General features: G+C 35.3%; 3 protein-coding genes across 4 annotated transcripts; 1 reads left to right on the plus strand and 2 right to left on the minus strand.

Annotated features, from left to right (window-relative positions):
- LOC107624716 (ribosome production factor 1) lies at window positions 721-4688 on the minus strand. The gene is made up of 11 exons (XM_016327156.2): window positions 4311-4688; window positions 3947-4027; window positions 3268-3363; window positions 3078-3161; window positions 2925-2994; window positions 2713-2795; window positions 2251-2330; window positions 1842-1940; window positions 1654-1762; window positions 1335-1424; window positions 721-1186 (listed from the first exon to the last, which is right to left on the minus strand). Exons 1-11 carry the CDS (start codon window positions 4587-4589, stop codon window positions 1148-1150), a joined length of 1110 nt encoding a protein of 369 aa, XP_016182642.1. The 5' UTR covers window positions 4590-4688; the 3' UTR covers window positions 721-1147.
- LOC107624729 (chlorophyll a-b binding protein 7, chloroplastic) lies at window positions 14693-17289 on the plus strand. Its single transcript, XM_016327165.2, has 4 exons — window positions 14693-14863; window positions 15515-15741; window positions 16379-16893; window positions 17100-17289. The coding sequence occupies exons 1-4, from the start codon at window positions 14808-14810 to the stop codon at window positions 17115-17117; spliced, it is 816 nt and encodes a 271-aa protein (XP_016182651.1). The 5' UTR covers window positions 14693-14807; the 3' UTR covers window positions 17118-17289.
- LOC107624723 (probable inactive purple acid phosphatase 29) lies at window positions 17497-20481 on the minus strand. Of its 2 annotated transcripts, XM_016327164.2 has the most exons (4): window positions 19596-20476; window positions 18580-18974; window positions 18025-18487; window positions 17497-17664 (listed from the first exon to the last, which is right to left on the minus strand). In XM_016327164.2, exons 1-4 carry the CDS (start codon window positions 19927-19929, stop codon window positions 17654-17656), a joined length of 1203 nt encoding a protein of 400 aa, XP_016182650.1. In that variant the 5' UTR covers window positions 19930-20476; the 3' UTR covers window positions 17497-17653. The 2 variants fall into 2 exon arrangements, with proteins under 2 accessions (XP_016182650.1, XP_016182648.1); XM_016327162.2 differs by lacking the exon at window positions 17497-17664 and having other exon boundaries at window positions 17766-18487; window positions 19596-20481.

Genomic DNA, 23688 nt, shown 5'->3' on the forward strand with positions numbered 1-23688 from the left:
AGGTAGACAATGGACCACATTAAAGTGATAAATGATGATAAATTTGGCAGCGTGGGGTATGGTATATGTTAAGGATAAGTATCCAATTCACCTTTTGATTAATGGAAAGGCCAATATCAAAGAAAAGAGGAAACAATTTCATCTGCAACATTTATTTTTCTTCCCAACTGTTCAAAATGACCAAAAGACAATAACGCCTCAACAATCTAAAGTTATTGTCTTAGAATTAGAATTATTTTTTTAATAAATAATTGTTTTCATGCTTCCACTCTTTCATAGTTTCATTCACGATCTCAAAAATAGATAGCATTATAAAAAGAAGAATAAAACCAGATGATAAACTTATTCATAGAAAAACATAATATTAAAAATTAAGAACCAAACAAACCCTAGATATTTTTGAATATATTGGTGAAGCACAATTTGATTGATATTAGAGCGGTTGAACCGTGTGGACCTAACTAAAGACAGATCACAGAAGTTGTATCAAGAGTTTGACAAGATCACAGCTTGTTTCATCCATCATATGGCTAATCTCTTTCCATGGATAAGACCTAATATTAATAACAATTACAATAATATATATAAAAAAGATTATTAAAGTTTGGAACACCTCCCAGAATCATCTTAGAAATTCAAACACTATAAAATAGTAACACTACTACTACTTCTTCTACTACTACTAATAATAATAAATATAATAAATTCAATTCCATAATATTTGAATAACAATTCTTGCTTGTCATTTCTAGGATTGGTATGTTACATTCATATCCCTGATGAAGCCATAAAGTACAGATGGTACAGCTCATTTGGAATCAATTCTCTGACTTAATTTGCCTAAGCTTTTATAAAATTGTAGCACATGAATAAAAGCAATGGTGCTCAAGAAAATCAATATGGTAGAAGCAAACAATTTCCAAGTTAAGAAACTATATTTAAATTGTGAGAACTAACAATGGACATAAGGTCAAAATTGAGCACTGGTATACAGAGATTTGAGGAATTTAGACCCCAAAAGCAAGGGGGGAAATACATGAAAAACCATGCTGACAGATTGCCACAACTTCAAGATAAGCAACAACCATCTTTGTCAGATAAAACCTACTCCAAAAGAAATAACTTCCAAAATGCAACTCTCCATGAACTATAGGAAAAACCTCCTCCGACTTGTATCCATTTCCGGCTAAAAGTGAGGTAAAAGAAGAACAAGGACAGATAGAAAACAGAAACAGAAACAAAAAAACAGCAGTGTTAAGAAGACGGTAGAAATGATTAGCAAAGTCATATAAGGAATTGAAACAGCAATAAGGCTTGGTTAACAAGTAAATTACCTTATGAACCCACTCATATTCTCCTCCCTTGGAGTCAAATGTTCCATGCTGCAGGCTGATCAATTTCAATGTGAAACGAGGGCCACATTCCTGCATTTTCAAAGAATTCATTAGAGACAGGTTTGGAGGCCTCAAACAGTAACAACGCTTGAATGAATAATTAGCTAAAATGCTGAACACTAAGAAGTATAAGAAACATTTGGACCAAAATGAAGGTAAATGCAAAACATCAGAGCCATGTTTAACATAAATACCAAATAGTCAACAAGCAGAGTTTTAGTGGTAAATGAAAAGCAAATAGCAAAGAGCTGACACGAACCTGAAGACGAGCTATTGTTTTGTGATCAGGAACTTTCTCATTTGTCCCCTTTTCGTCCTTTTTACCTTTAGTATCAGTCTTTTTAATTTCTTTGGTTTCAAAGATATACCTTAACAACAGGAAATGAAATCATTAATAGTGTAAAAAGTAGACAATATTAGTAGCTTGTAAGTCAAAGGGATATATACCGATGATGTCGGAAGAATATGAAGTCTCTCTGATTGTGGAACGTAACCACTCGTCGGCCTTTAAATTCTGGTTCTTGTGGGAAAAGTGACTGTATCAATCTATTTAAAAGGAGGAAAAATCATTAAATAAGGAGATTTAAAAAATGGGTAACACAAAGTATTGCTACACAGACAGACAAGGATCTAGAGAAAATATTGATAATTTGGAGAATAGGAAAGGTAGCCTTGTGATTGTTTGCACCCTTTTCAAAATAATTCTTAAAAAAATAACACTCACAAGTACAACATCATTTCAATTATACATACATCTGAATATAACAGAATTTAGAATGAAGCACATCCAGTAACATATAAATGTTAAACAACAAATGAAACATATAAGAAACTAAGCATAAGAGTAAAGACTGACCTTGCAACTCGATGCCCCAAACGCGTTGTGAAGTTATTGAACACAAGCTCAGGCTTGTGACTGGTTGGATTTCCATGATTCTGAAAGGGAAAATATAATAGAATCAACAACAGAAGTTGGATACTTCATTGCCTACTTACCTTTAACATAACATGCCACACTTAATATCAATAGAAATGGATTCATCTACCAATATTTCCTATTAACAAAGGCCGATATATGTATACACTTATGGAACTTAAAAGTAATTGTTTCTTGTATATGAATACAAATACAAAAAGGAACCCAACCAAAATAAGTTAGAATGGCTAACACCTCTTGACTTGAGGCACCGCATCATAAAACATTTTCTTTTTCCACCCACGATTTTGCGGATGAATTTTGTAGTCATACTGAAAAATATGCAGACCAATTCCATAGACCCATACAAATTATCATGTTTATAAAGAACAAACATCATACCTTTATATCCTTGCGCAAAACAAGCTTTGAAAGCTTGAAGTGAGCAGTAGGTCCATCAGGCAATCCAATGATTAAGAGAGCATCTGCAAATCAATGTAGTGAGGAATTAAAATGTTGTATAGACGTCACACTGAAATCTAAAGGAAAAGGCATAAGAGTATCCTACAAATAACATTGTAAAAACATTAAACTTATCTAGGACCTGAACCTACCTGGCTCCCGGCGATTGGTGTGAACAACTATCATAGAAGTGAAGTCCTTTTTCTTTGCATATTCTACAATCTGACATTCACATCAAAATTAGAAAGAAGATTCAAATGGACTCTCCATATTAAACACCTACATAGAGAACAGACGCCCATTACCTTTTTTAAATCATAGGTTCCTCTCTTGAAGTAATGTGCATTTGGTATAACAGAAAGCAATTCTGATATAAAAGCAGGTCCCCTCTGCAGATTAAGTTATTTTCAACCAAAAGATGCAAACATGTAAGAAACAAGGCAAAGGAAGAAAAAAGGCATAATGAACAAAAGCAATACCATGTAGCAGACTTACCGAAGAATTGAAACGGCAAGTGGTGATTAATATCTTTGGAGTTTGTTGCTGGCTCAAAATTTTACTGAACTCATCAGCATCATTTCCTGCAAATAACTGCAAAAAAATACCAAAAAAGAAAATCAAATAAACCATTTTTTAAACAAACAGTTAAAATCATCTCAGTTGCAATTCAACATGCAAAATAAAAAAAGGGAAATTAAAACTAAACATGATTAAAAATTTTGAATCTCATCTGATTAGTAAATCACAATGATGCATATTCCTCTGTAGAAAAAAAGGTGAAATTACCACCAGAAGTAATTCTACCATCAACTTAACTAAAGATATAATACCAATTACCCATATTTATACACATGTTTGAACTTTGAATCAAATCTTACTCTAGAGTCTAAGTACAACAAAAACTAAAACCTTAATTCTAACAAGAACTAACTCAAAATGTACAACTAAGCATGTCAACTAAACAACGACATTGCGTGAGCGGTGTCATAAACCATATCTGTAAAGAAAATATAGGCCAACTTCTTTCTTAACAGCTTTCTATATGCTTTTTCTTATTTTCCCTCCTAGGAGCTAGCAGACTACTCAAAAGCAAAACATGGAAAAGAAAGGTTCAAATTAATTAACTTTGAAGTGAAACAAACGGGATCAAGGGAGACAGTGTAAAAAGAAAAACCTCTTCATCGTCGGGCATGCAAACAGTCTCGTCGAATTCCCTGGTGTTCTCGATGGTGCGTGGAACCTTCTTCTCTGGAGGCTGCACCCGCTCAAAACAAACAATGAAGCAATTCAATTCCGGTGAATTAAGATAAACATTCTAAACATATCACAATCACAAGCTTAGACAAACATTTTAATTTAAAAAAAAAAGGCTAAAATTAGTGATCTTTATTTGTAACTGCAACGAAATCAGGATATTTTAACATAAAAATCACATTTTTTATCCTAATCACCAATCCAAGCATACAACAAATTCCAATAACAAATGCAATTATTCTCTTGAAAAAAAAAACATTAATACAATTGAATCAAAGTAGAACCTCTTCGCCGAGCTCAAGAGCTCTTTTCTCAGCGGCTTGGCGTTCCTTGAGCTTGTTGCGCTTCTCAAGCTTCTTCTGGCGCTTGATCTTGGCATGGATCTCAGATCTCTTCTCCTTGTTCTTTATCATCGAAGGAAGTATCTCCTTCTTCGATTTCTGCTTAATCGAATTGGAATCGGAGGAAGCAGAAGCTCCTTGCTTCTTTGGTGGCGGTGAATCTCTCTCATCATCTTCGTCACTATCGGAACCCTTGCTCCTCTTCTTCCTTTTCGCACCCATTGTAGTTGGTAGCTGAAACTGAAACTGAAACTGAAGCTGGAGCTGAAGTGGAAGAAAATTGAAGGGGGTTTTGGTGGTTAGGGTTTTTGAAAAATGAAAATAGGGCAACCAAGATCAGAATTAGCATAAATTACTGGAACGACGTCGTTAGTATCCTTCACTAATTAATTTTTTTTCGTAATAATTTTTGGGCTCGACTAAATCCGATTTCGTTACAGTGGCCCAAATCGGCCCATTTAAATTTGATGCCCTTTTTCCATATATAAAAAAGCTACGTAACCAAGTTGGGTTGGTCTAGTGGTTAGCTCACTAGTCCGCTTTTAATTAGGTTTAATTACTCTGTAGGTCCTTATAGTTTCACCGAATTTTTAATTAGGTTCCTATACTTTTTTTTTCTTTTCAATTGGGTCCCTGCACCTTAATTTTTTTTTCAATTAAATCCCTGCCGTGTGTATAACGTTAAAGATAACAGAATATTCTTAGTAAAAAACGAATATTCTTGTCATTTGGATGGAGTGGCTAGCTGAACAAACATGTATTATTCCAAAATACCCAAAGCACCCCTTGCATTTTATCCCAAGGAAAAAAAGAAACCCTAAGGTTCTTTGTGGAGAACGCGTCAGTCGTCTCCTGCTTCCCTTGTTTCAGGTCGTCATCATCATCCATCGCTGGGGTCATCTCCAAGGAACGCTTGGTGGTCTGCCGTCCGTCACCTCCTTCTCTGTGCGCCGGTCTGGTCTGCTCTGATACATTCGGAGGTGGTCAGCGCGTTTCCCCGTCGTCGTCCATCGCGGTGAAGCCCATCGCCGTCGCTGCGCCGTACCGAGCGGAGCCTCGTAGCGCCTGGCGTACTGTCCCCGCATTGTTTGTCTGCTCCATCTCCCTGCACTCAAACTGTCTCTCTAAACACAGGTTAGGAAAAAAAGCTTCTTTTTTCAGTTTTAAAAATTGATGTGTATGCTAATTTTTTTTTTAATATGACATTAGTTGAATATCTATTCCTTGAATTGATTTCTGGATTGTTTTGATAAAGGTTGATTTAGGATTTACAATATGGATGTTTCTGTACATGAATTTTGTTAATTGGTGAATTGAAATATAAATTAATTTTGTTAATGATAAATTTTGTTTATTCTTGATTGTTGCTGTGATGATGCTACTTTAAATGGATTTTGTTTCTGTGGTTTTTTTTAATGTAGTGATGGGGGATTTGGAATTTACCATAGACATACATCACGGTGGCAAGTTTCATGATATAGGAAATGGGCTAGAATATTTGGGAGGAAGGGTGTTAGAAGATATGCATTTTGAGCTCGATGAATGGAGTTTGCAAGAAATAGTTAGTGAGCTGCAGACAGAAGTTAGGGTACAAAGGGTATGCTAAAATATGGTACTGTGAACCAGGCTGTCAATTGAGCTCAGGTCTTAGAGAGTTGATGAGTGATGGAGATGCAATGAGAATGGGTAGGTTGTTAGTGCCACGGACTGTTAAGCATTGCTCGGTGTATGTTGTTGATGGCTACAGGGAAGGTAATGGTGTTGAGATATGTTCGAATGATAAGGATTATGTTCCAGACGAAGCTGAGTACAGTGGCAGTGGTTTCGTAGAAGTAGAAGTTGAAGGTGAATCAGAAGCATCTAGTGAGGAGGATAGATTTGATGACAGTACTGATGATGGAGACCATGAGGATCATTTTGAGTTTGATGTTGAATATGGAAATGATGGTGGAGTTGGAAATGCTTTTAGGGGGTTTGATGGCCCGTTAAATGAACATGACAATGCTCAAACTGCTGGTGTTGATGCTGCTGTGAATGATGCCACTGTTAGGGATGATATTGAAGTTGGAGAGATTTCTGAGAGTTATGAAACTGAAGATATTGATAGTTATAAGGGAGATTCTGATGATATTATTAAGAAGAGAAGATATCCTAAATACAATGAGGCTGAGATGAGTAGAAAATATGTGTTTAAGGTGGGGCTGGAGTTCAAGTCACTTGGTCAGTTTAAAGATACTATTAGAGAGCATGCTTTGTTGAATGGAAGGGACATTAGGTATATCAAGAATGATAAGGTTAGATGTAGAGTGGGCTATAGAGGAAAGAAAGGAAAGTGTAGGTGGATGGCGTTTGCATCCAAAGGAACAATAGATCTAGTGTGAATATCCGTAGATCTGAGAGAATAAGGCAAACAGGAGTAGGCAAAGGCAGAGGAAGGGGCAGAAGAAGGGGTAGAGGAAGGGGTAGAGCTGCATGTTCACAGCCACTCCCCACCATACCTGCATCTTCACAACAGCTACCCACCACACCTGCTGTTGCTGCCTCTACTCAACCACCTCCCATACTTGCAACTTCAGCTTCTTAGGCTCCAACCACAGCTGCCGATGCAGTGAATTATGAGTCTCCTATTGTAGCACCTTCTGGATCTTCACAACAAGCCTTACCTCTTGAAGAGCCAGCCTCCCAGCCTCTCCTAGATGTGGCAAGTGTAGATTCTCAGCAACCACCTAGAGCATCTTCTCAACCTTTACCAATGACAAAAGTATTTGGTGTGAGGAGAAGTGGGCGGCTAAAGTTAGGAGTGAGGAAGCAAAAAGGGGCACCTAATCTATATATAGACCTAAGTGATGACTGAAGTCTGATTAAATTTATAGTTAGGATTGTTGGGGTTGCTATTAAATAGTATATTTTGTCATGTTTTGTGTCTCTGTGGTCACTGTTTATTATGTGGATATGACCACTATTTTGATGTTTTGGAATTAGGTTGGACCACTTTTAATTGTTACACTTCTTGAATTTTTATTTTGGATTAGGTATGTGGCATATTATATGACCACTTATTTTGTGATATTTTGTATACGTATGGTTTACAGGAACACTTATTTAATGAAAATCCTATATATGTGGCAGATTATATGGCCACTTTTTTCTGCAAGTTATTGTCAATTGTAGAACTTCAAATATTCACATTGATAAAGTTTTTTTCCAACTATCATTTTATTGTTATACACACACAAAATACATCAAAATGCAAAATTTATTCAAACTAAACATAATTAGCTTTAATTAGTTTGAAGCCATAGAATCTCTTACATTACAATTTCAGATAACTCTAAACTCTTGCAAACCACATTCTAATTATTAAGACTAGCAAAAACATAAATAGCATATATTGCATTTTACATTGAATTTTCATATTGTCATCCAATCTACCCACACAAGCATCTATTTCTCTGGCTTCAACAATTAATCTCTTCATCTCCACGTTTAGTCTCTCTATCTTTCTTTCTTGTGCATCCAATTTCCATATTTCACCCTCCAACTTAGCAGAATTTTGTGTTCCAACAACTCCAACAGCAGCAGCAGACACATTACTTCTTGCACCAACTTCATCAACCCACTCAAAAAATTTGCATCTTTTGTTAGGGCAAGAAATAAATCTTCTATTAAGATTCTTTGTTGTTTCTGAAATTTGAAGACTCAGAGTGTCACCACAAAAACAGTGAATCTGCCTTTCCTTTTCCTTTGGCCACCTATTCTTTGCACTGCCATCAACCTCAATCCACCCAAAATCATCAATCCACTAAAAAAAGTTGCATTTTGGTATCTTCCCATAAGTAACATACCTCCTACCATGGTCAGAAACGGCTGAGGAATGGCGGACGGTTACTGCCTCTCCATAGAAACACAGATGTCTTCTTTCCTTCGGGTTGGAGCTCCTGGAAACACATCTTCCCGAAGAGAGAATGAATGAGGTTCCTTGACTTTGAGGCGTAAATTTGGGGAAGATGAAAATTGAAAATGGAAAACGGAGAAGAAGAGAAACCTCAGATAACTCAGACACATAGAGTGTTTATAGAGAGAAGGGGTAAATAAGTCATTTCACAACTCACTAACGTTTTTTTGAACAGTAAACGTTAACAGGGACTTAATTGAAAAAAATATTAAGGTGCAGGGACCCAATTGAAAAAAAATATAGGGACCTAATTGAAAATTCGGTGAAACTATAAAAACCTGCAGAATAATTAAACCTTTTAATTAAAAAACAAAGAAACGTTTGCTTCTATAATAGTACAATGACACAATCTACATACTTTATATTTTACAAATGTTTCTAGTTTGTTAAACCAGTGATTTCAGAGAATGGAAAAATGATTTCATTTTCATCAAGTAATGAATGAGAGAGGTTAGGTTTTATATACAAGTGATTGAGGAGTAAAAAACTAGCATTTGTAACTAACTACTGTAACTAATCTAATTTTACATAATTAATTTGTAAATACAAGTGGGTCTAATATCCCCCTCAAGTTGGAGCATACAAATTGTATGTTCCTAACTTGGACATGAGGAAAAGGAATTGAGGTTTTGAAATGGCTTTGGTGAGGATATCGGCTAATTGATGTTTGGTTGGAATGTGCACTAACTTGATGAACCCGGTTTCAACCTTCTCGCGAATGAAATGACAATCTATCTCAACATGTTTGGATCTTTCATGGAAGGTTGGATTAGAGGCTAATTGAATAGCTGAAAGGTTATCACAAAAAAGCATGACAGATTCAACGGTGATATCCATGAACCTCAGTAAATTGGTCAGCCAAACAACTTCACAAGCAGCATTGGCCATAGCCCTGTACTCAGCCTCGGTTGAGCTTCTTGATACAATAGGTTGCTTCTTGCTTTTTCACGAAATTAAGGAATCCCCCAAGAAAGTGCAGTAGCCGATAGTAGACCTCCTAGTATCGAGGCAGCTCTCCCAATCTGCATCAGTGTAGATTGACAAGTTGAACTTCGAGTTTGAGGAGAAAAGAATACCTTGACCCGGTGCTGCTTTGAGATATCTTAAGATTTGGTGAACTGTATTGAGGTGTGAAACTCTTGAGTCAGACATAAACTGGGCTAGTTTTGTCACTGCAAATGTTATGTTTGGTCTAGAGATTGTGAGATACATGAGTCGTCCAATCAATTTTCGATAGGCTGATGCATCTTCAACCTTGTCACCTTCTTTGGCCCTCAATTTAATGTTTGCTTCCATTGGAATTAAAGCTGGCTTGCAGTGTAGAAAATTAGTGTCTTCGAGTAGAGACAAAGTATACTTCCTCTGTGTAAGTAAAATTCCTTTTCTGAATTTTGCAATCTCTAACCCTAGTAAAAATTTGAGATCTCCCAAGATTTTTAACTTGAAGACTGATTGAAGCCTTTGCTGTATTTGTTGTACTATATCATTGTTTACTCCGGCAATGATTATGTCATCAACATAGACAAGTAAAAAGGTGATTGAGGAGCCTTCTCCTATAGAGAATAAAGAATAATCACTCTTGCATTGACGAAAACCATGTTGTTTGAGAGTATAATAGAATTTATTAAACCACTGCTGGGAAACTTGTCTTAGGCCGTATAGAGATCGAGTAAGTCGGCATACAAGTTCTTGGTTTCGTTTTGGATGCCCCAAAGGAATCTCCATGTAGACCTCTTCATCCAAACTCCCATTTAAAAATGCATTATTTATGTCCAATTGCACGAAATTCCAGTTTTTCACTGCTGCAATGGAGAGTAAAACTCTAACTATCGAGACCTTGGCTACTGGATTGAATGTGTCTTTAAAGTCAATGCCAGCTTGTTGCGTGTAACCTTTGGTAACGAGCCTGGCTTTGTATCTTTCCAAACTACCATCAGTCTTAAGCTTTGCTTTGTAAATTCATCTACAACCGACTGCCTTTTTGTTAGGAGGTAGAGGAACCAACTCCCAAGTGTGATTGGATTCCAGAGCGTCCAGCTCTTCCTTCATTGCCTGCCGCCACTCATAGTGATGTACTGCTTGGTGATAAAATTGAGGTTCAGGTATAGTACTGACTTGATAGATTACTGCATGGTAGATGTGGTTGAGTCTATGGTTGCTTATGTAGTTGGTAATAGGGTAGGGTGTATTAAGGTTGCATACATAGTCATTTAGGTATCTTGGTAATTGAATGGTCCTGGTGGTTCTTCGGGGTGGGTTAGAATTGGTGGAGGGAGCTGTTTGATGTGAGGCATTTTGGTGGGAGCTAGAGGAGTTTGTTGAAAGGCATTGTGTGTTCTCTGTGGTAGGAATATTAGGGAGTGTTAAGTCATCAGTGACTTTTGGGAGTGGAATGTGATCAAACGGGTCAGGGAGTATAAAGGTGTGAGGGCTTTTAGTGAAGGGTAGTGTCTCTTCATGAAAGATGATATCTCTAGAGATGAAGAATTATTTTGTTTTGAGATTGTAAAGCATGTAGCCTTTGTATCCCAAGAAGACCGTTTGGTCTGCTCTAGGATTAAACTTAGGTCTGGAGTCTAATTTTGTAGCAGCATATGCAAGGCAACCAAAAACCCTTAGAGCTTGATAATTTGGTTGTTTTTTAAAGAGTTTCTCAAATGGAGTCTTCATGTTGAGAAGTGGGGTTGGGGTTCTGTTTACTAGAAAAACAGCAGTACAAACACATTCTCCCCAAAAAACAATGGGGACTTGGGATTGGAAATAGAGGGCTCTGGCCACGTTCAACAAGTGTTGATGTTTTCTTTCCACTACTGCATTCTGTTGAGGTTTGTATGGATAAGAAAATTGATGGAGGACTCCCCGTTCCTATAAAAAATCAGTGATTGCTAACTTTTTGGCATTATCAGACTTGAAGCACTTGATCTTGCTGTTAAATTGAGTTTCTATCAATGAGTAAAATTGTTTCATACATGCTGCAGCTTCAGATTTGTTAGTTAGCAAATAAATCCATGTAAAACGAGTAGCATCATCAACCAATGTAAGAAAATATCTCCTGTCATTATAGGTTGGAACATGGTAAGGTCCCCATACATCACAATGTACAAGATCAAAAGGATATAAAGACAAATTATTGTTGGATTCAAAAGGAAGTTGCTTGAATTTTGCTAATGGACAGACATGACAATTAGACTTTTTCGTAAGCAAACTATCTTTATTTGAAAATTCTAAGACCGAAGTAAGAGAGTTCAAAACTTTATTTGAAGCATGACCTAAACGAGAATGCCATAACTGTGAATTATTGCACAAATTTATGCTATGATTATCTTTTTGTATTATCAATTGGTTGGAGGGAATTGAAGCTTTTAGGATATATAAGTCTCCATCAAGCTCACCATTCCCAATCTTCTTCTGTGACTTGTTGTCCTGAATAGTGAAATTACAAGAGTTAATTATTATTATGAGTATAGTGGCTTTAAGGAAGGAAGACACTGAGAGCAAATTGACACTAAAATCTGGCACATATAAAATATTTTTTAAGATGATGGTTGAACTGATAATGACAGTGCCGATGAACTTGGCTTTGAATTTGGCATTATTGGGGAGTGAAACAGAATAATTCTGAGATAGGTGAACTGAATGAAAAAGGGATAGATCACAAGCAATATGGATAGTGGCTCCACTATCAAGAATCCAATCATGTTTTGATAGTTTTGATCTTGAGATTGAGGTGTTGAGGACAATACCTGCTGGAGTAGACACTTCAGTTGCTGCATTTACTGGTATTTCTTGAATCTTGTAACTATTCAACAAGTTCATTAACTGCTGGATCTGAGTTGCACTCAGAGTTAGGCTTGAATTGGATTCTGGACACTGTGCCTCAGTGACGTTATCAGTAATATTGTGCGCAGATTGTCTAGTTCCTCTGCCTTTGCCATAGCTTGGTGGATAACCATGTATTTTGTAACGTTTGTCCACTGTGTATCCAAGCAATCCACAGTGTGAGCACAAAGGTCTATCCTTCTTCGTGAATCCCCTTCCTTTTCCTGAGGGATTTGATATGTTCTGGTTTCTTGCTAAGAAGGTAAGTTGATTCGGGACTGATGGGCTCCCCAAAGAGCGGTGTTTCTCTTCTTGAACCACTAAGGACAGAAGTACAGAACTTTGTTTATTGCAGGTAAGGGCTCCATAAGCAAGATCTGGCCTCTGTTTTGCGTGAAAGAATCGTCCAAACCCATGAAAAAATAGTGCACATACTCAGCTTGCAAGAATTCTTGAAGCGGTTTAGGCGTTTAGCATCTCCACAATTGCATTGGACTGGGCGATAAGAGTTCAATTCCTCCCAAAGGACCTTGATCTTCGTAAAGTATTGCAAGACTATTAGGGCACCTTGATGTAAATTCATCAATTCCCTTTTGATTTCGAAAATTCGAGGGCTATTTCCATGTTGAAATCTTTCTTTAAGATCATTCCAAAGCTCTTCAGCAGAATCAGCATACACTAGCGAGGTAGCAATCTCTTTGGACACAGAATTCAAAATCTAGGTACTTACTACATCATTGATACATTGCCAAGTCTCAAATTGCTCTGGATCGAGCGCATGATCAGGCCGGGGAATGGTTCCAGTAACGAAACCGAGTTTGCGTTTCGCATTTAGGGCTTTCTTCATGGCACGGCTCCAAAAATGATAGTTCTCTTCCGTAAGTTACTGTGTTACTAACACCAAGTTCGGTTGATCAGCCGGAGCGAGAAAGAAGGGGTCCGCCATTGATGTAGAAATTGGTAGCAAGAAAGGAAAAAGAAAGGTTCTGGAAGAAGCTTGAAGAGGATAGAAGAAGTGGTGTTGAGAGCGGAAGAGAGAGGTAAAGTTAGAAAATTTCTTCTGATACCATGTTAAACCAGTGATTTCAGAAAATGGAAAAATGATTTCATTTTCATCAAGTAATGAATGAGAGAGATTAGATTTTATATACAAGTGATTGAAGAGTAAAAAACTAACGTTTATAACTAACTACTGCAACTAATCTAATTTTACATAATTAATTTGTAAATACAAGTGGGTCTAATATAGTTAGATTTGTCTTTATAAAATTATTTTTATTATAGTTATTTCGGTTCAATTAAGAAATAACAAAAATCAGCTAATAATTAACCAAAAAATAATTACCGATTATACATTCAAAATTTTATGCTAGCCAGTTACCAGAGAATTTTTGTTATTTTCTCATATATATCATATTTAATTACCCTAGATACTTATAATTTTAAACATTTTTTAATTATGTTGCTGTAAATTTAAAAGTTTGTAAAAAAACTTTACACTACAAAAAAATTTTAATCAAGTATTTATAGTTCAAATATTTTCAATCAACCTCAAACTTTTTAGAGATTCTGTGATCAAGTCTTCTAATGTGAAAAAATCTTGAAACTTGATGAAAATGTGAATTAATTCAACCATGAATTAGATTCATAAGAACCGACTAATTATCTTTTTATTTATATCTTTTTTTAAATAAAAGGGATAAATTTACCCATTTTGGTTTTTTATTTCTAGCTCAGTTCATTTTGAATTTGGTAGTTTGACCGTGAAATTTCGTTCTTTCTTTATTTCTGAAATATGAGTGTGTGACTTGTTCTAATTGATCTTATTGTAAATACAGAACAAAAATAAAGGATCTGTCATCTTAATAGAGATGGTTTTATCCCGTCAGATATTATTTTCTAGTATCTGGAGCACGGAATATATAAAATAGATTTTATAAAGTATTAGAACTATGATTCATACTTAATATTTCGACCTCGCAACCGGACTTTAATAAATTTTTATTAGAAGATAGTAAGTTAGAATAAATAAAAAAATTTTGATTCTTTCAAATAAAATTGACATTGTTTGTTTTTTTTTTTTATCAAAACAAAAAAATGTCTTTTAATTTTTTTTTTCATTCTATCACATCTATTTCTTAAATAAATGATAATCCAGCAGTTATTTTTCAGAAAATTTTTGGACATTAAATTTTTTTTTAAATCATTGTGATTGTTCTAATATTAATCTAAGATTTTATTTAATTGTTCACAGAGTCTTAACAAGAGAATTCTTATCAATTATATATATATACTTGATGAAAGTGGATGTGAAGTGAGTTAAGTCAACTTGGTCTTATTCTTTCTTTTTTTCATTTTAATTTAATTTAAGAGACCTATATCGTCCCACAAATTGATTATTGATCTTTGATCCATTATTTTGCGGTGCCACAGAATTTTGTCTCAGATTCTCAAATGTGAACCACTAGATTCTGATTTTTTTTCCCATGTAAATCTATCCAATTGGATTCTACATGCCACGTGGCAACACACCATCTAATTTATAGTTCCCATACCTATCCATTGAGATAAGAAAATCTTGCATATAGTAACCAAAAATAATTATAATAATAATTGCATTTTCCTTTTCTTTTCCTCAGTCATCAACTAAGCTGGGTTCCTCAGCCATGGCTTCTGCTTGTGCTTCCTCTGCCATTGCAGCTGTTGCCATCTCTTCCCCAAGGCAAGTTCCACCACAATCTTTTCTTCATCATGTTCTTATATTTTATTTTATTTTATTTTTTTCTTCCAAGAATAACTATCACATTGCTTAATAAAATTTGTTACATGAAAAGTTTAATGTATTAGATACTATGACTTTTTCATACACCAATCTTATCAATTTCACATGTATTTTTGAACGGAAAGAGCATCTATATGAGTCAAATTAGTTGGAACATAATCATATTTTGTGTATTATTGGTTAATAGTATGTGAAAAGATTTGTCATGCATTGATCCAAATGAAAGGCATAAATTAGGTTAAATTCTATCTTTATTCAAAAGAACAAGTATTAAGAATTAAATTCTAAACTTTTTTGTTGCAGAAATTCTGACACAAAAATAATTATATGTGAAAACTCAGGTGCAGATAACTTTCACGTGAAGTTAGAAGTTGATAGTTGAGAGTGGTTAAATAATTAATTTGACTAAATTATTATCTATCGACTCTCAGCTATCATCTTCGCATGATGTTAACTGCACCTTAGTTTCCACCATAATTGTATATCTAGCTATGATTTGACACTCGTATAAAGTATATGTTAGAATACGAAATTACATATATAGAATATACATAGCTGATTTGGTGATTGATTTTTTTTTTGTGTATGCAGTTCTCAGAAGAATGGATCACAGTTGGGAACCACAAAAGCTTCATTTCTTAGTGGAAGGAAGCTTAAGTTGAACAACTTCACAGCACCAACTACTGGAGCTAGATCCAGCACCACAGTGTGTGTAGCAGCTGATCCTGATAGGCCTCTTTGGTTCCCCGGCAGCACTCCTCCGCCTTGGCTCGATGGCAGTCTCCCCGGAGACTTTGGATTTGATCCTCTAGGACTTGGTAACTGTGAATCAATTTGCAGATTTTAATTCGGATGCGTTCGATTTAACTTTATTTACATTCTTGTGTAACTTCTGTTTCAAAATAATTGTCGATTTAGATAAAGTAGAATACTAAAAAAACGATGTATTTTGACAATCTATTGTCGAGATACATTGTTTTTCAGTATTGTTTGGATGTATTGATAGTTTGTTGTTCTAGTTTGTCAACTTGATATATATTTTGAATCAGAATTTGTAGTTTTCACACTGAAAATCTACTCTTTGTTTTCACTTTTACTCATGGTTTGATACTAAATTGATATTAAGGTATGAAGTTTGATGTGTGATTTTTGTTAAGAATGTTGAGATTAATAGAAATTTAATTAGCATCCTTAGAAGTACCCATTAGAATATTTAGACCAAGTTTGAAGTTTCTTATGTTCATCAAATTCTCAAATCAAATGATTTCATCTGAACATTTTTCTTAAGATGAATGTACACTTCTAAATTATTCATTTTAAGGAAGATCCTTGAAATGAACTCGATACAAGTATTTTTATCAAATTCGAGAGTTCACCTAAACTCGTGGAGCTAAGGTTAACTCGAAATGTAGAACTCGACTCGTAAACTCATAAGAGCTAGTTGTGATTCAACAGGATCTGACCCAGAGAGCCTAAGATGGAATGTTCAAGCAGAGCTTGTGCACTGCAGATGGGCTATGTTAGGCGCCGCCGGCATCTTCATCCCGGAATTCCTAACCAAGATTGGGATCCTAAACACACCTTCATGGTATACTGCTGGGGAGCAAGAGTACTTCACAGACACCACCACACTCTTCATAGTTGAGCTCATCTTCATCGGCTGGGCCGAGGGACGAAGATGGGCTGATATCATCAAGCCAGGCTGTGTTAACACTGACCCTATCTTCCCTAACAACAAGCTCACCGGAACTGATGTAGGGTATCCCGGCGGCCTATGGTTTGACCCTCTCGGATGGGGAAGCGGTTCACCTGAGAAGATCAAGGAGTTGAGAACAAAGGAGATCAAGAATGGAAGGTTGGCCATGTTGGCTGTCATGGGAGCATGGTTCCAGCACATTTACACCGGCACCGGCCCTATCGACAACCTCTTTGCACACCTTGCTGATCCTGGCCATGCTACTGTTTTCGCTGTAAGTTGAACCAATCAAGAAATTCTTGTATAGATACAAGTCTAGCTCTTCATATTCAGACATGTTCATCGTAAACATGTCTAGATATGACGTGTTAGATTTGTATCTATATAAGATTTTTTTATTTAGATTGAATAATTTGACTTTCAATTTCCAATTATGTTTTTGTTTTTTGATGATCTTATTTATGTTTTACTATTTTTCAGGCTTTCACCCCCAAGTGAGAATGTTAAGGACAATTGTGAGTGAGATTGTGCAAGCCTGTAATGAGAAACATTGATGAAACATGGTTTTGTAACTAATGTGGCTACTTCTATATCAATGTCATGCACAGATTGATAATTGAATGTACAAATTCTTATTTTAGATTCAAGAAGTAACCACAATTTTTGCATAGATTATAGGACAGCAATTATATCTTAAGTTATTATTCACCACTAAAGAATTTAGCATATGCTCACACATGAAAATGCTTTTGCTCTATTAATTGCAAATCATATTGTGGTCCCAAAAAAATATAAAACAAAAATTAAAATTAACATTTTTTCATTTACTATAGCTTAAGACAAAAAAAAATTAACTGCTAGATAGCATCAAAATTGATGAATCATCCCCATCTTAACAAGTACAACAATATAATTTATAGCAACTTATAACAAACTCCAAGGTAAATCATCTTCATGTCATGTATGTGGATACTATCACTTGTCTGCATCACTTTTTAGATTCTCAAAGTTCCCCACTATTTTGTTTGTCTCACCTATGGTTTTCCTGCAATGAAATCCAAAAAAGAACAACATAGAGCACATTAATTTTTTTAGTAATAAGAACATGATGAACCTCTAGGCACTGATTTTTCACATGACAAGAACATAACACAAAAACCATAGGTAGTTCATAATTATGCAATAAACATTGTTCTAAAATCACATAATAATTTAGCATTGTTTATCTAATTTCCTTCAGAGGACTTTAGTTTACAACACAATAATTTTCCATATCCCACTTTCCCCCTTCTCTTAAAGTAACAACATGATGATTTTTCATTTGCAATATGCTAAGAAAATTTGGTAACATAATTTAGTAACAAGAAAGCCAAAAGATTACTGCAAGTATTCCAGGATATCTTACTTCCAAAGCTCTTGCTCCAAAGGACTTGTCCATCAATTTGAGTAAAATTTTGATCGTCCAGGCGTTTCCAGGTATTTATTGACTTGACATCTCCCCAAGCTCCTTCCGGCGTCTTCTCCAAGCGAGCTACCACCACTCTTGATCTCCTAGACCATCCAGCCTTTCCATATGCATGGTATCCGAATCCTCCGGCATAACATAGGTTTATGCCGGTTAACTTACCACAGAAGTCATTGAGGTGATCATGGCCGGTGAAAACTGCCTTCACATCTCCAGCTTGGACTAATGTCGCAAAGAAGCCGGAGTTCACTTTAGCAGAACTAATGCCATTGCCATCGGGTTCAAGTTTGACACCTGTGAAGTTTGATTTGTCAAAACTAGCATACTCAGGCAATGGTATATGAAAGTATGCAAGACCAGGAGCAGAGTTTTTCTGAGGCATTGGTCCACTTTTGTATGCTTTCTGCACAAGTAACAAATAATCTGTGTTTAGTCTTTTTCTGTTCTCAGTATTCAATCTTTTTCTGTTTTCAAAACCAAACAATAGAACAGTACCTGGAGCTTTTCGGATGTTTGTTGGAACCAGAGTTGCTGTGATGGCTTGATCCAATCATAAAAAGAAATTGAAGGATCCTTATAATAATCTCCACTATCAATGAAGTAAAGATTGAGCACTGATTTGTTTTCAAAATCAGTGCCTTCAACTCCTCCAACTTCTAAGTTATAGTTTCCAAAACCATCAATGGTGTGAACATCTGAAGGGTTGAATTGAGACAATGTGTTCTTCATACCAACAATGTATTTCATCACTCCTTCCCTATGCAGGGATCCTTCTTGGTCATGATTTCCCAAAACAGCTACCCAAGGAATGTTTGATGCAATTGCAGGAGCAAATGCAGCATCCATTGATTTCGCCGAATCCGAGGAATCAGCACCAAAGATATTATCACCTGCCACATCACAATAAAAATTTGCACCTTAAGTTATCTTATACTATCTTTGTTCTGTTGTATCCAAGGCAGAGAAAATCGAAATTTCACGTAAAACCTCATTTAAAATTGTAATATCGGAAGATGTTTAAGAAGAAAATCTAGATTTTAGTTACTATGATTGTATCTGTCACTTATTTTTTTATCCATTGTCATCATACCAATGTATTTAAATACAAATTATAACTTGTTTACCCATACAAACAAAGATTAGAATTAGAAGAAAAAGTAAATTACAAACTAAAAACTAATATGTATATACACACTCCATGATCTTTGTCTTTGATAGTTTGATTAGTAAATGTTGGGGTGTGAACTATTTTTTTACCAAAACTAGAAACCTTAAATCCATATATTCTTTAAAAGTCTTTTAACAAATTCATTCAAATTTTAGCCGATTTGGGTTAAAATGAAAATTTACTTAAAAAACACCCTGTTATCCTAAACCCGGAACCCGAAACAAAGAAAAAAGGAAAGTTAAACAACAGTAAGATATCTATAATAATTAGAAAGAAATGACATGAAAATCTAAAGATATAACAAGAACTGAATAGTGAATACTATATATATACTATACAATACCAGTGAAGACAATGAGATTAGGCTTCTCAGCAAGGATCATTCTTTGAACAAAAGAAGTGGTGTTGAGATCAGAACAAGAACCATTCTGTGAAGGTAACACATTCAAGCAGAGTGTGGACTTTCCATTAGCATAGTGCATGTCTGCAACCTGAAGAATCTTGAATTCTCCATTTTTGTCAAACCTCAGCTTCTTCTGGTTCTGAGGGTTTCCATGTTTTTCCCCAAACACACAAATAGGACTAAAACTGAACAATAAAGCCACCAAAACCAAAACCATGAAGCCAAACCCCATCTCAATCTTGGTGCCAAAAACACTTCTTTTACTCAAAACCATCACTATTTTGGTGATTTGAGTCCCCAACACAATTCAAAATCTGAACTTTTCACCTGCTACTATGGATGATTGGATGCTGAATTATAAACAGATACACACATATAGAGAGAACAAAAGAGTATTCAGAAAACTCTTCAGCTACTATCCTTTTTTTTTTTTTGGGTTAATAAATGATGATGATTGACTCAAATTTCATTGCTTTGTTCTCTAGGAATAAGGATGAGGACAAAGCATGGTGCTAAAAACTTTGGGGTGTCTTTATCTTGGGATGATATTTATAGATAAGTAGTTGAAAGTTGACAGGTATGTGTAATAAATTGAATGAATGATTGTTTTTCTAAAAAGCCATTAAATTCTCTGCCACAAACCAAAGGACATGATAACATTTATAGATGAACATACATAGTTACATACACATCTTTGGAATTTTCAGTTGGAATTTCAAGTTTCCTTAGAAATGGATCCGAATATCTCAATTCCAAGAGAGGAAAAAAAATGAAAATCACACTATGAATGGAAACTTTGAAAGTATGATGTTATGTATGGACACTTGGCAATGATGTCTTTAAAGTATCTCACACGCTCTCATTTTATAGCATAATAATAATAATAATAATAATAATAATAATAATAATATTCAACTACCTCCACAAGTATATCGAATTATGGATCCTCTGAGTCTTCTCAACCACTGACTTGTGCTATGTTTATTAGAAGAACTTGATGTAATTTAATACATCTAATGATATTCACCTACCTCCTCCATATCTACATACTTCTAAACATATATTAAATAAAAAGAAGGACACCCTAGTTTGTAAGCTAAAGCATATTTAATATTATTAAAAAATATAGAGTGAATAACCACTCGACCCTGACAATTATTTCGAAAGGACAACGAGACCTCCAAGAAAAAAACATCCAATCCGGTCTGTGATATTTTTTTTGGGACTGATTAGCCTCTGTGTAAAAAAAAACAACATTAACTCTTTTTTTTTGACACAGGAACCTCGTTGTCCTTTCGAAGTAATTGTCAGTGGTCGGATTGGATTTTTTTTTGTTAAGAGCCTTGTTGTCTTTCGAGATAATTGTCAGGGTTATTTTAGATTTTCTCAAAAAAATAAAAAAAGGTAATTAACAACGGATTTTACCGTTGGAATTTGCCTACTAAAATTACTGACGGAATTTATGAGAATTTTCCAAAAAAAAATATTTTCGCAATAAATAATAGTTAGTACTATCTTCTATAGGTCAGACATAATTCATTCATTGTTTGGCTCCCAACTTGGAATCAAGCAGTTCACTTAAATTATATACATTATATTACCCTATATTAGAATATACAAGAAGGACATGTATACAAACATGATATATAAATATGTTTAAAATTATTTATAACTGATATGCATCTATTTTAATTAATTATTATTTAAGATTTAACTTTGTAAATAATTAATTTAATTTTTTAGTGATCCTTTTCATATATCAAATTAGAAAAAAAAATGTAGGAATATATTACATATATTTTTACGAAGAAAGCTATTACTAGTAAACTTTTGAATAGTGAATCTCTAAAATATAAAAATATCAATCATCAACATTCAATTAAATAAATGAGTAAAACAATGTTAGTATTATTTTATCAATAAACTGAAATTAACATAGCCAAGTTTAATAAAAAAAATTGCTCTTCTTTTTTCTTTTTTTCCATCACTTCCAATTCGTTTATGATTAATTTCATATAATTCTTTTTTATTTTTTAAAATAATGATCTAAATTGTTAGAGTATAATTAGAATTAATTAAGATCAGTTAGCATAACTCTGCCTATGTTATACTTATGGTACATAGCCGGTCCCAAGTCAGGATAAAGGACGAGGATTGTGTTAGGTCTTCGACAACCAACATAAAAACATAGTCGAATCCCTGTGATATGAATCAAAGACATTATTGCGCTAAAACTAGGTCGTTATCCGGAAGCAACGCGTTGTATGGCTCGAGTACGGTGTCAAATGAGCAAGAGTCGCTTCATCGGTGCTCGGATGTAGTGTTAAATGAGCAAGGGATCCCGCGTTTTCGTGAACGGACGAGGGTAAATAAACTAGTTTACAAAGTAAAAGGTAAAGGTCGGAGCGACAGAAGGTTGAGATTTGGGACATGAAACATCGGTACTCTAACAGGAAAATCCATGGAGGTGGTGGACACCATGACAATGAGGAAGATTAACATTATGTGCCTACAAGAAACAAAATAGGTTGGTGCGAAGGCTAGGGAGTTGGATGCTTCCAGTTTCAAACTTTGGTATACAGGAAAGGTGAAGAATAGGAATAAGGTTGGTATTATTGTGGATAAGCAGTGGAAGAAGGACGTAGTAGATGTCAAGAGGGTGGGAGATCGGATCATGTCTATCAAACCTATAGTGGAGGGAGGTGCTTTTCATGTGATTAGCGCCTATGCATCGCAAGTGGGTTCGGACGAACAACACAAGATAAGGTTTTGGGAGGATCTTGAGAGTTTGGTCCAAGACATACCTTTGGGAGATAAGATTTTCTTAGGAAGAGATTTAAATGGCCATGTTGGAAGAAGAAGTGACTGGATATGGAAGTATTCACGGAGGCCATGATTTTGGGGTGATCAATGCCGAGGGTAAAACTATTTTGTACTTTTCTTCAACCTTTGATCTTCTCATCGCAAATACATATTTTAAAAAGAGAGACGAACATCTTATAACCTATAAGAGTGGCATGACAAGCTCTCAAATCGACTTCTTCTTGTTGAGAAGAGTCGACCAAAAATTTTACATTAATTGTAAAATTATCCCGGGAGAGAGTTTGACAACAAACATAGGATGCTCGTCATGAATTTTCACATTGAGCAAAAGTTGAAGAAAAGACATCATACAAAGAACCCAAGGACGAGGTAGTGGCGGATGAAAGGTGAGGAACAAAGAAGCTTCCTAAGACGGGTAGGAAAAGAGGCAAAGTGGGATGGGAATGGAAGCGCGGAAGAGATGTAGAGGGAGATGGCAGAAGTTATTAGAAGAGTAGCAAAAGAAAGTTTTGGTGAATCTAAAGGAATAGGACCAAGAGACAAGGAGTCCTGGTGGTGGAATACAAGTGTACAAGAAAAGATAAAGATAAAAAGGGAGTGCTTTAAAGAGTGGTCTTTATGTCGCAATGCAGATAATTGGAAAAAATATAAGACAGCTAAGAAAGAGACAAAAATGGTTGTAAGTGAAGCAAGAACAAGAGCATATGAGAGTCTCTACCAGTTTTTGGGCACGAAAGAAGGAGAAAAAGGTATATATAGAATCGCAAAGAGCCGTGAAAGAAGAACGAGAGATTTGGATCGGGTTAAGTGCATAAAGGATAAGGATGGAGAGGTGCTGGCTCAAGAGGAGAAGATAAATGAAAGGTGGAAGAGCTACTTCTACAAGTTATTTAATGAAGGACATAAGATTCTTCTGAGCCTTGGTCGGTTATGCACAAGAGAAGAAGATCAAAACTCTGACTACTATCGAAGGATTCGAGACTTCGAGGTAAAAGAGGCTCTAAAGCAGATGAAAAATGGCAGGGCAGTAAGACCTGATAATATCCCAATTGAGGTTTGGAAGGGCCTTGGAGGAAAATGCATCAACTAATTAACCAAGATTTTTAATGAGATTTTAAAATCAAAGAAGATGCCTGATGAGTGGAGAAAGAGCATCTTGGTACCTATCTACAAAAATAAGGAGGATATTCAAAGTTGCAGAAATTATAGA

Source organism: Arachis ipaensis, chromosome B02 (assembly GCF_000816755.2).
Source record: "Arachis ipaensis cultivar K30076 chromosome B02, Araip1.1, whole genome shotgun sequence".
Classification (NCBI taxonomy): Eukaryota; Viridiplantae; Streptophyta; class Magnoliopsida; order Fabales; family Fabaceae; genus Arachis; species Arachis ipaensis.

Bases quoted from the DNA above. Each gene is read 5' to 3' on its own strand.
- LOC107624716 (XM_016327156.2), bottom strand. From the start codon at position 4,589: ATGGGTGCGAAAAGGAAGAAGAGGAGCAAGGGTTCCGATAGTGACGAA. The intron at 3,162-3,267 runs GTAAGTCTGCTA...CTTAATCTGCAG, and splicing joins CTTGCCGTTTCAATTCTTCG to AGGGGACCTGCTTTTATATC. The intron at 1,941-2,250 runs GTCAGTCTTTAC...CCTTTTAAATAG, and splicing joins TTGGGGCATCGAGTTGCAAG to ATTGATACAGTCACTTTTCC.
- LOC107624729 (XM_016327165.2), top strand. From the start codon at position 14,808: ATGGCTTCTGCTTGTGCTTCCTCTGCCATTGCAGCTGTTGCCATCTCT. The intron at 14,864-15,514 runs GCAAGTTCCACC...TTGTGTATGCAG, and splicing joins GTTGCCATCTCTTCCCCAAG to TTCTCAGAAGAATGGATCAC. The intron at 15,742-16,378 runs GTAACTGTGAAT...GTGATTCAACAG, and splicing joins ATTTGATCCTCTAGGACTTG to GATCTGACCCAGAGAGCCTA.
- LOC107624723 (XM_016327162.2), bottom strand. From the start codon at position 19,929: ATGGTTTTGAGTAAAAGAAGTGTTTTTGGCACCAAGATTGAGATGGGG. The intron at 18,975-19,595 runs GTATTGTATAGT...GTGATGTGGCAG, and splicing joins TAATCTCATTGTCTTCACTG to GTGATAATATCTTTGGTGCT. The intron at 18,488-18,579 runs GTACTGTTCTAT...TTACTTGTGCAG, and splicing joins AAACATCCGAAAAGCTCCAG to AAAGCATACAAAAGTGGACC.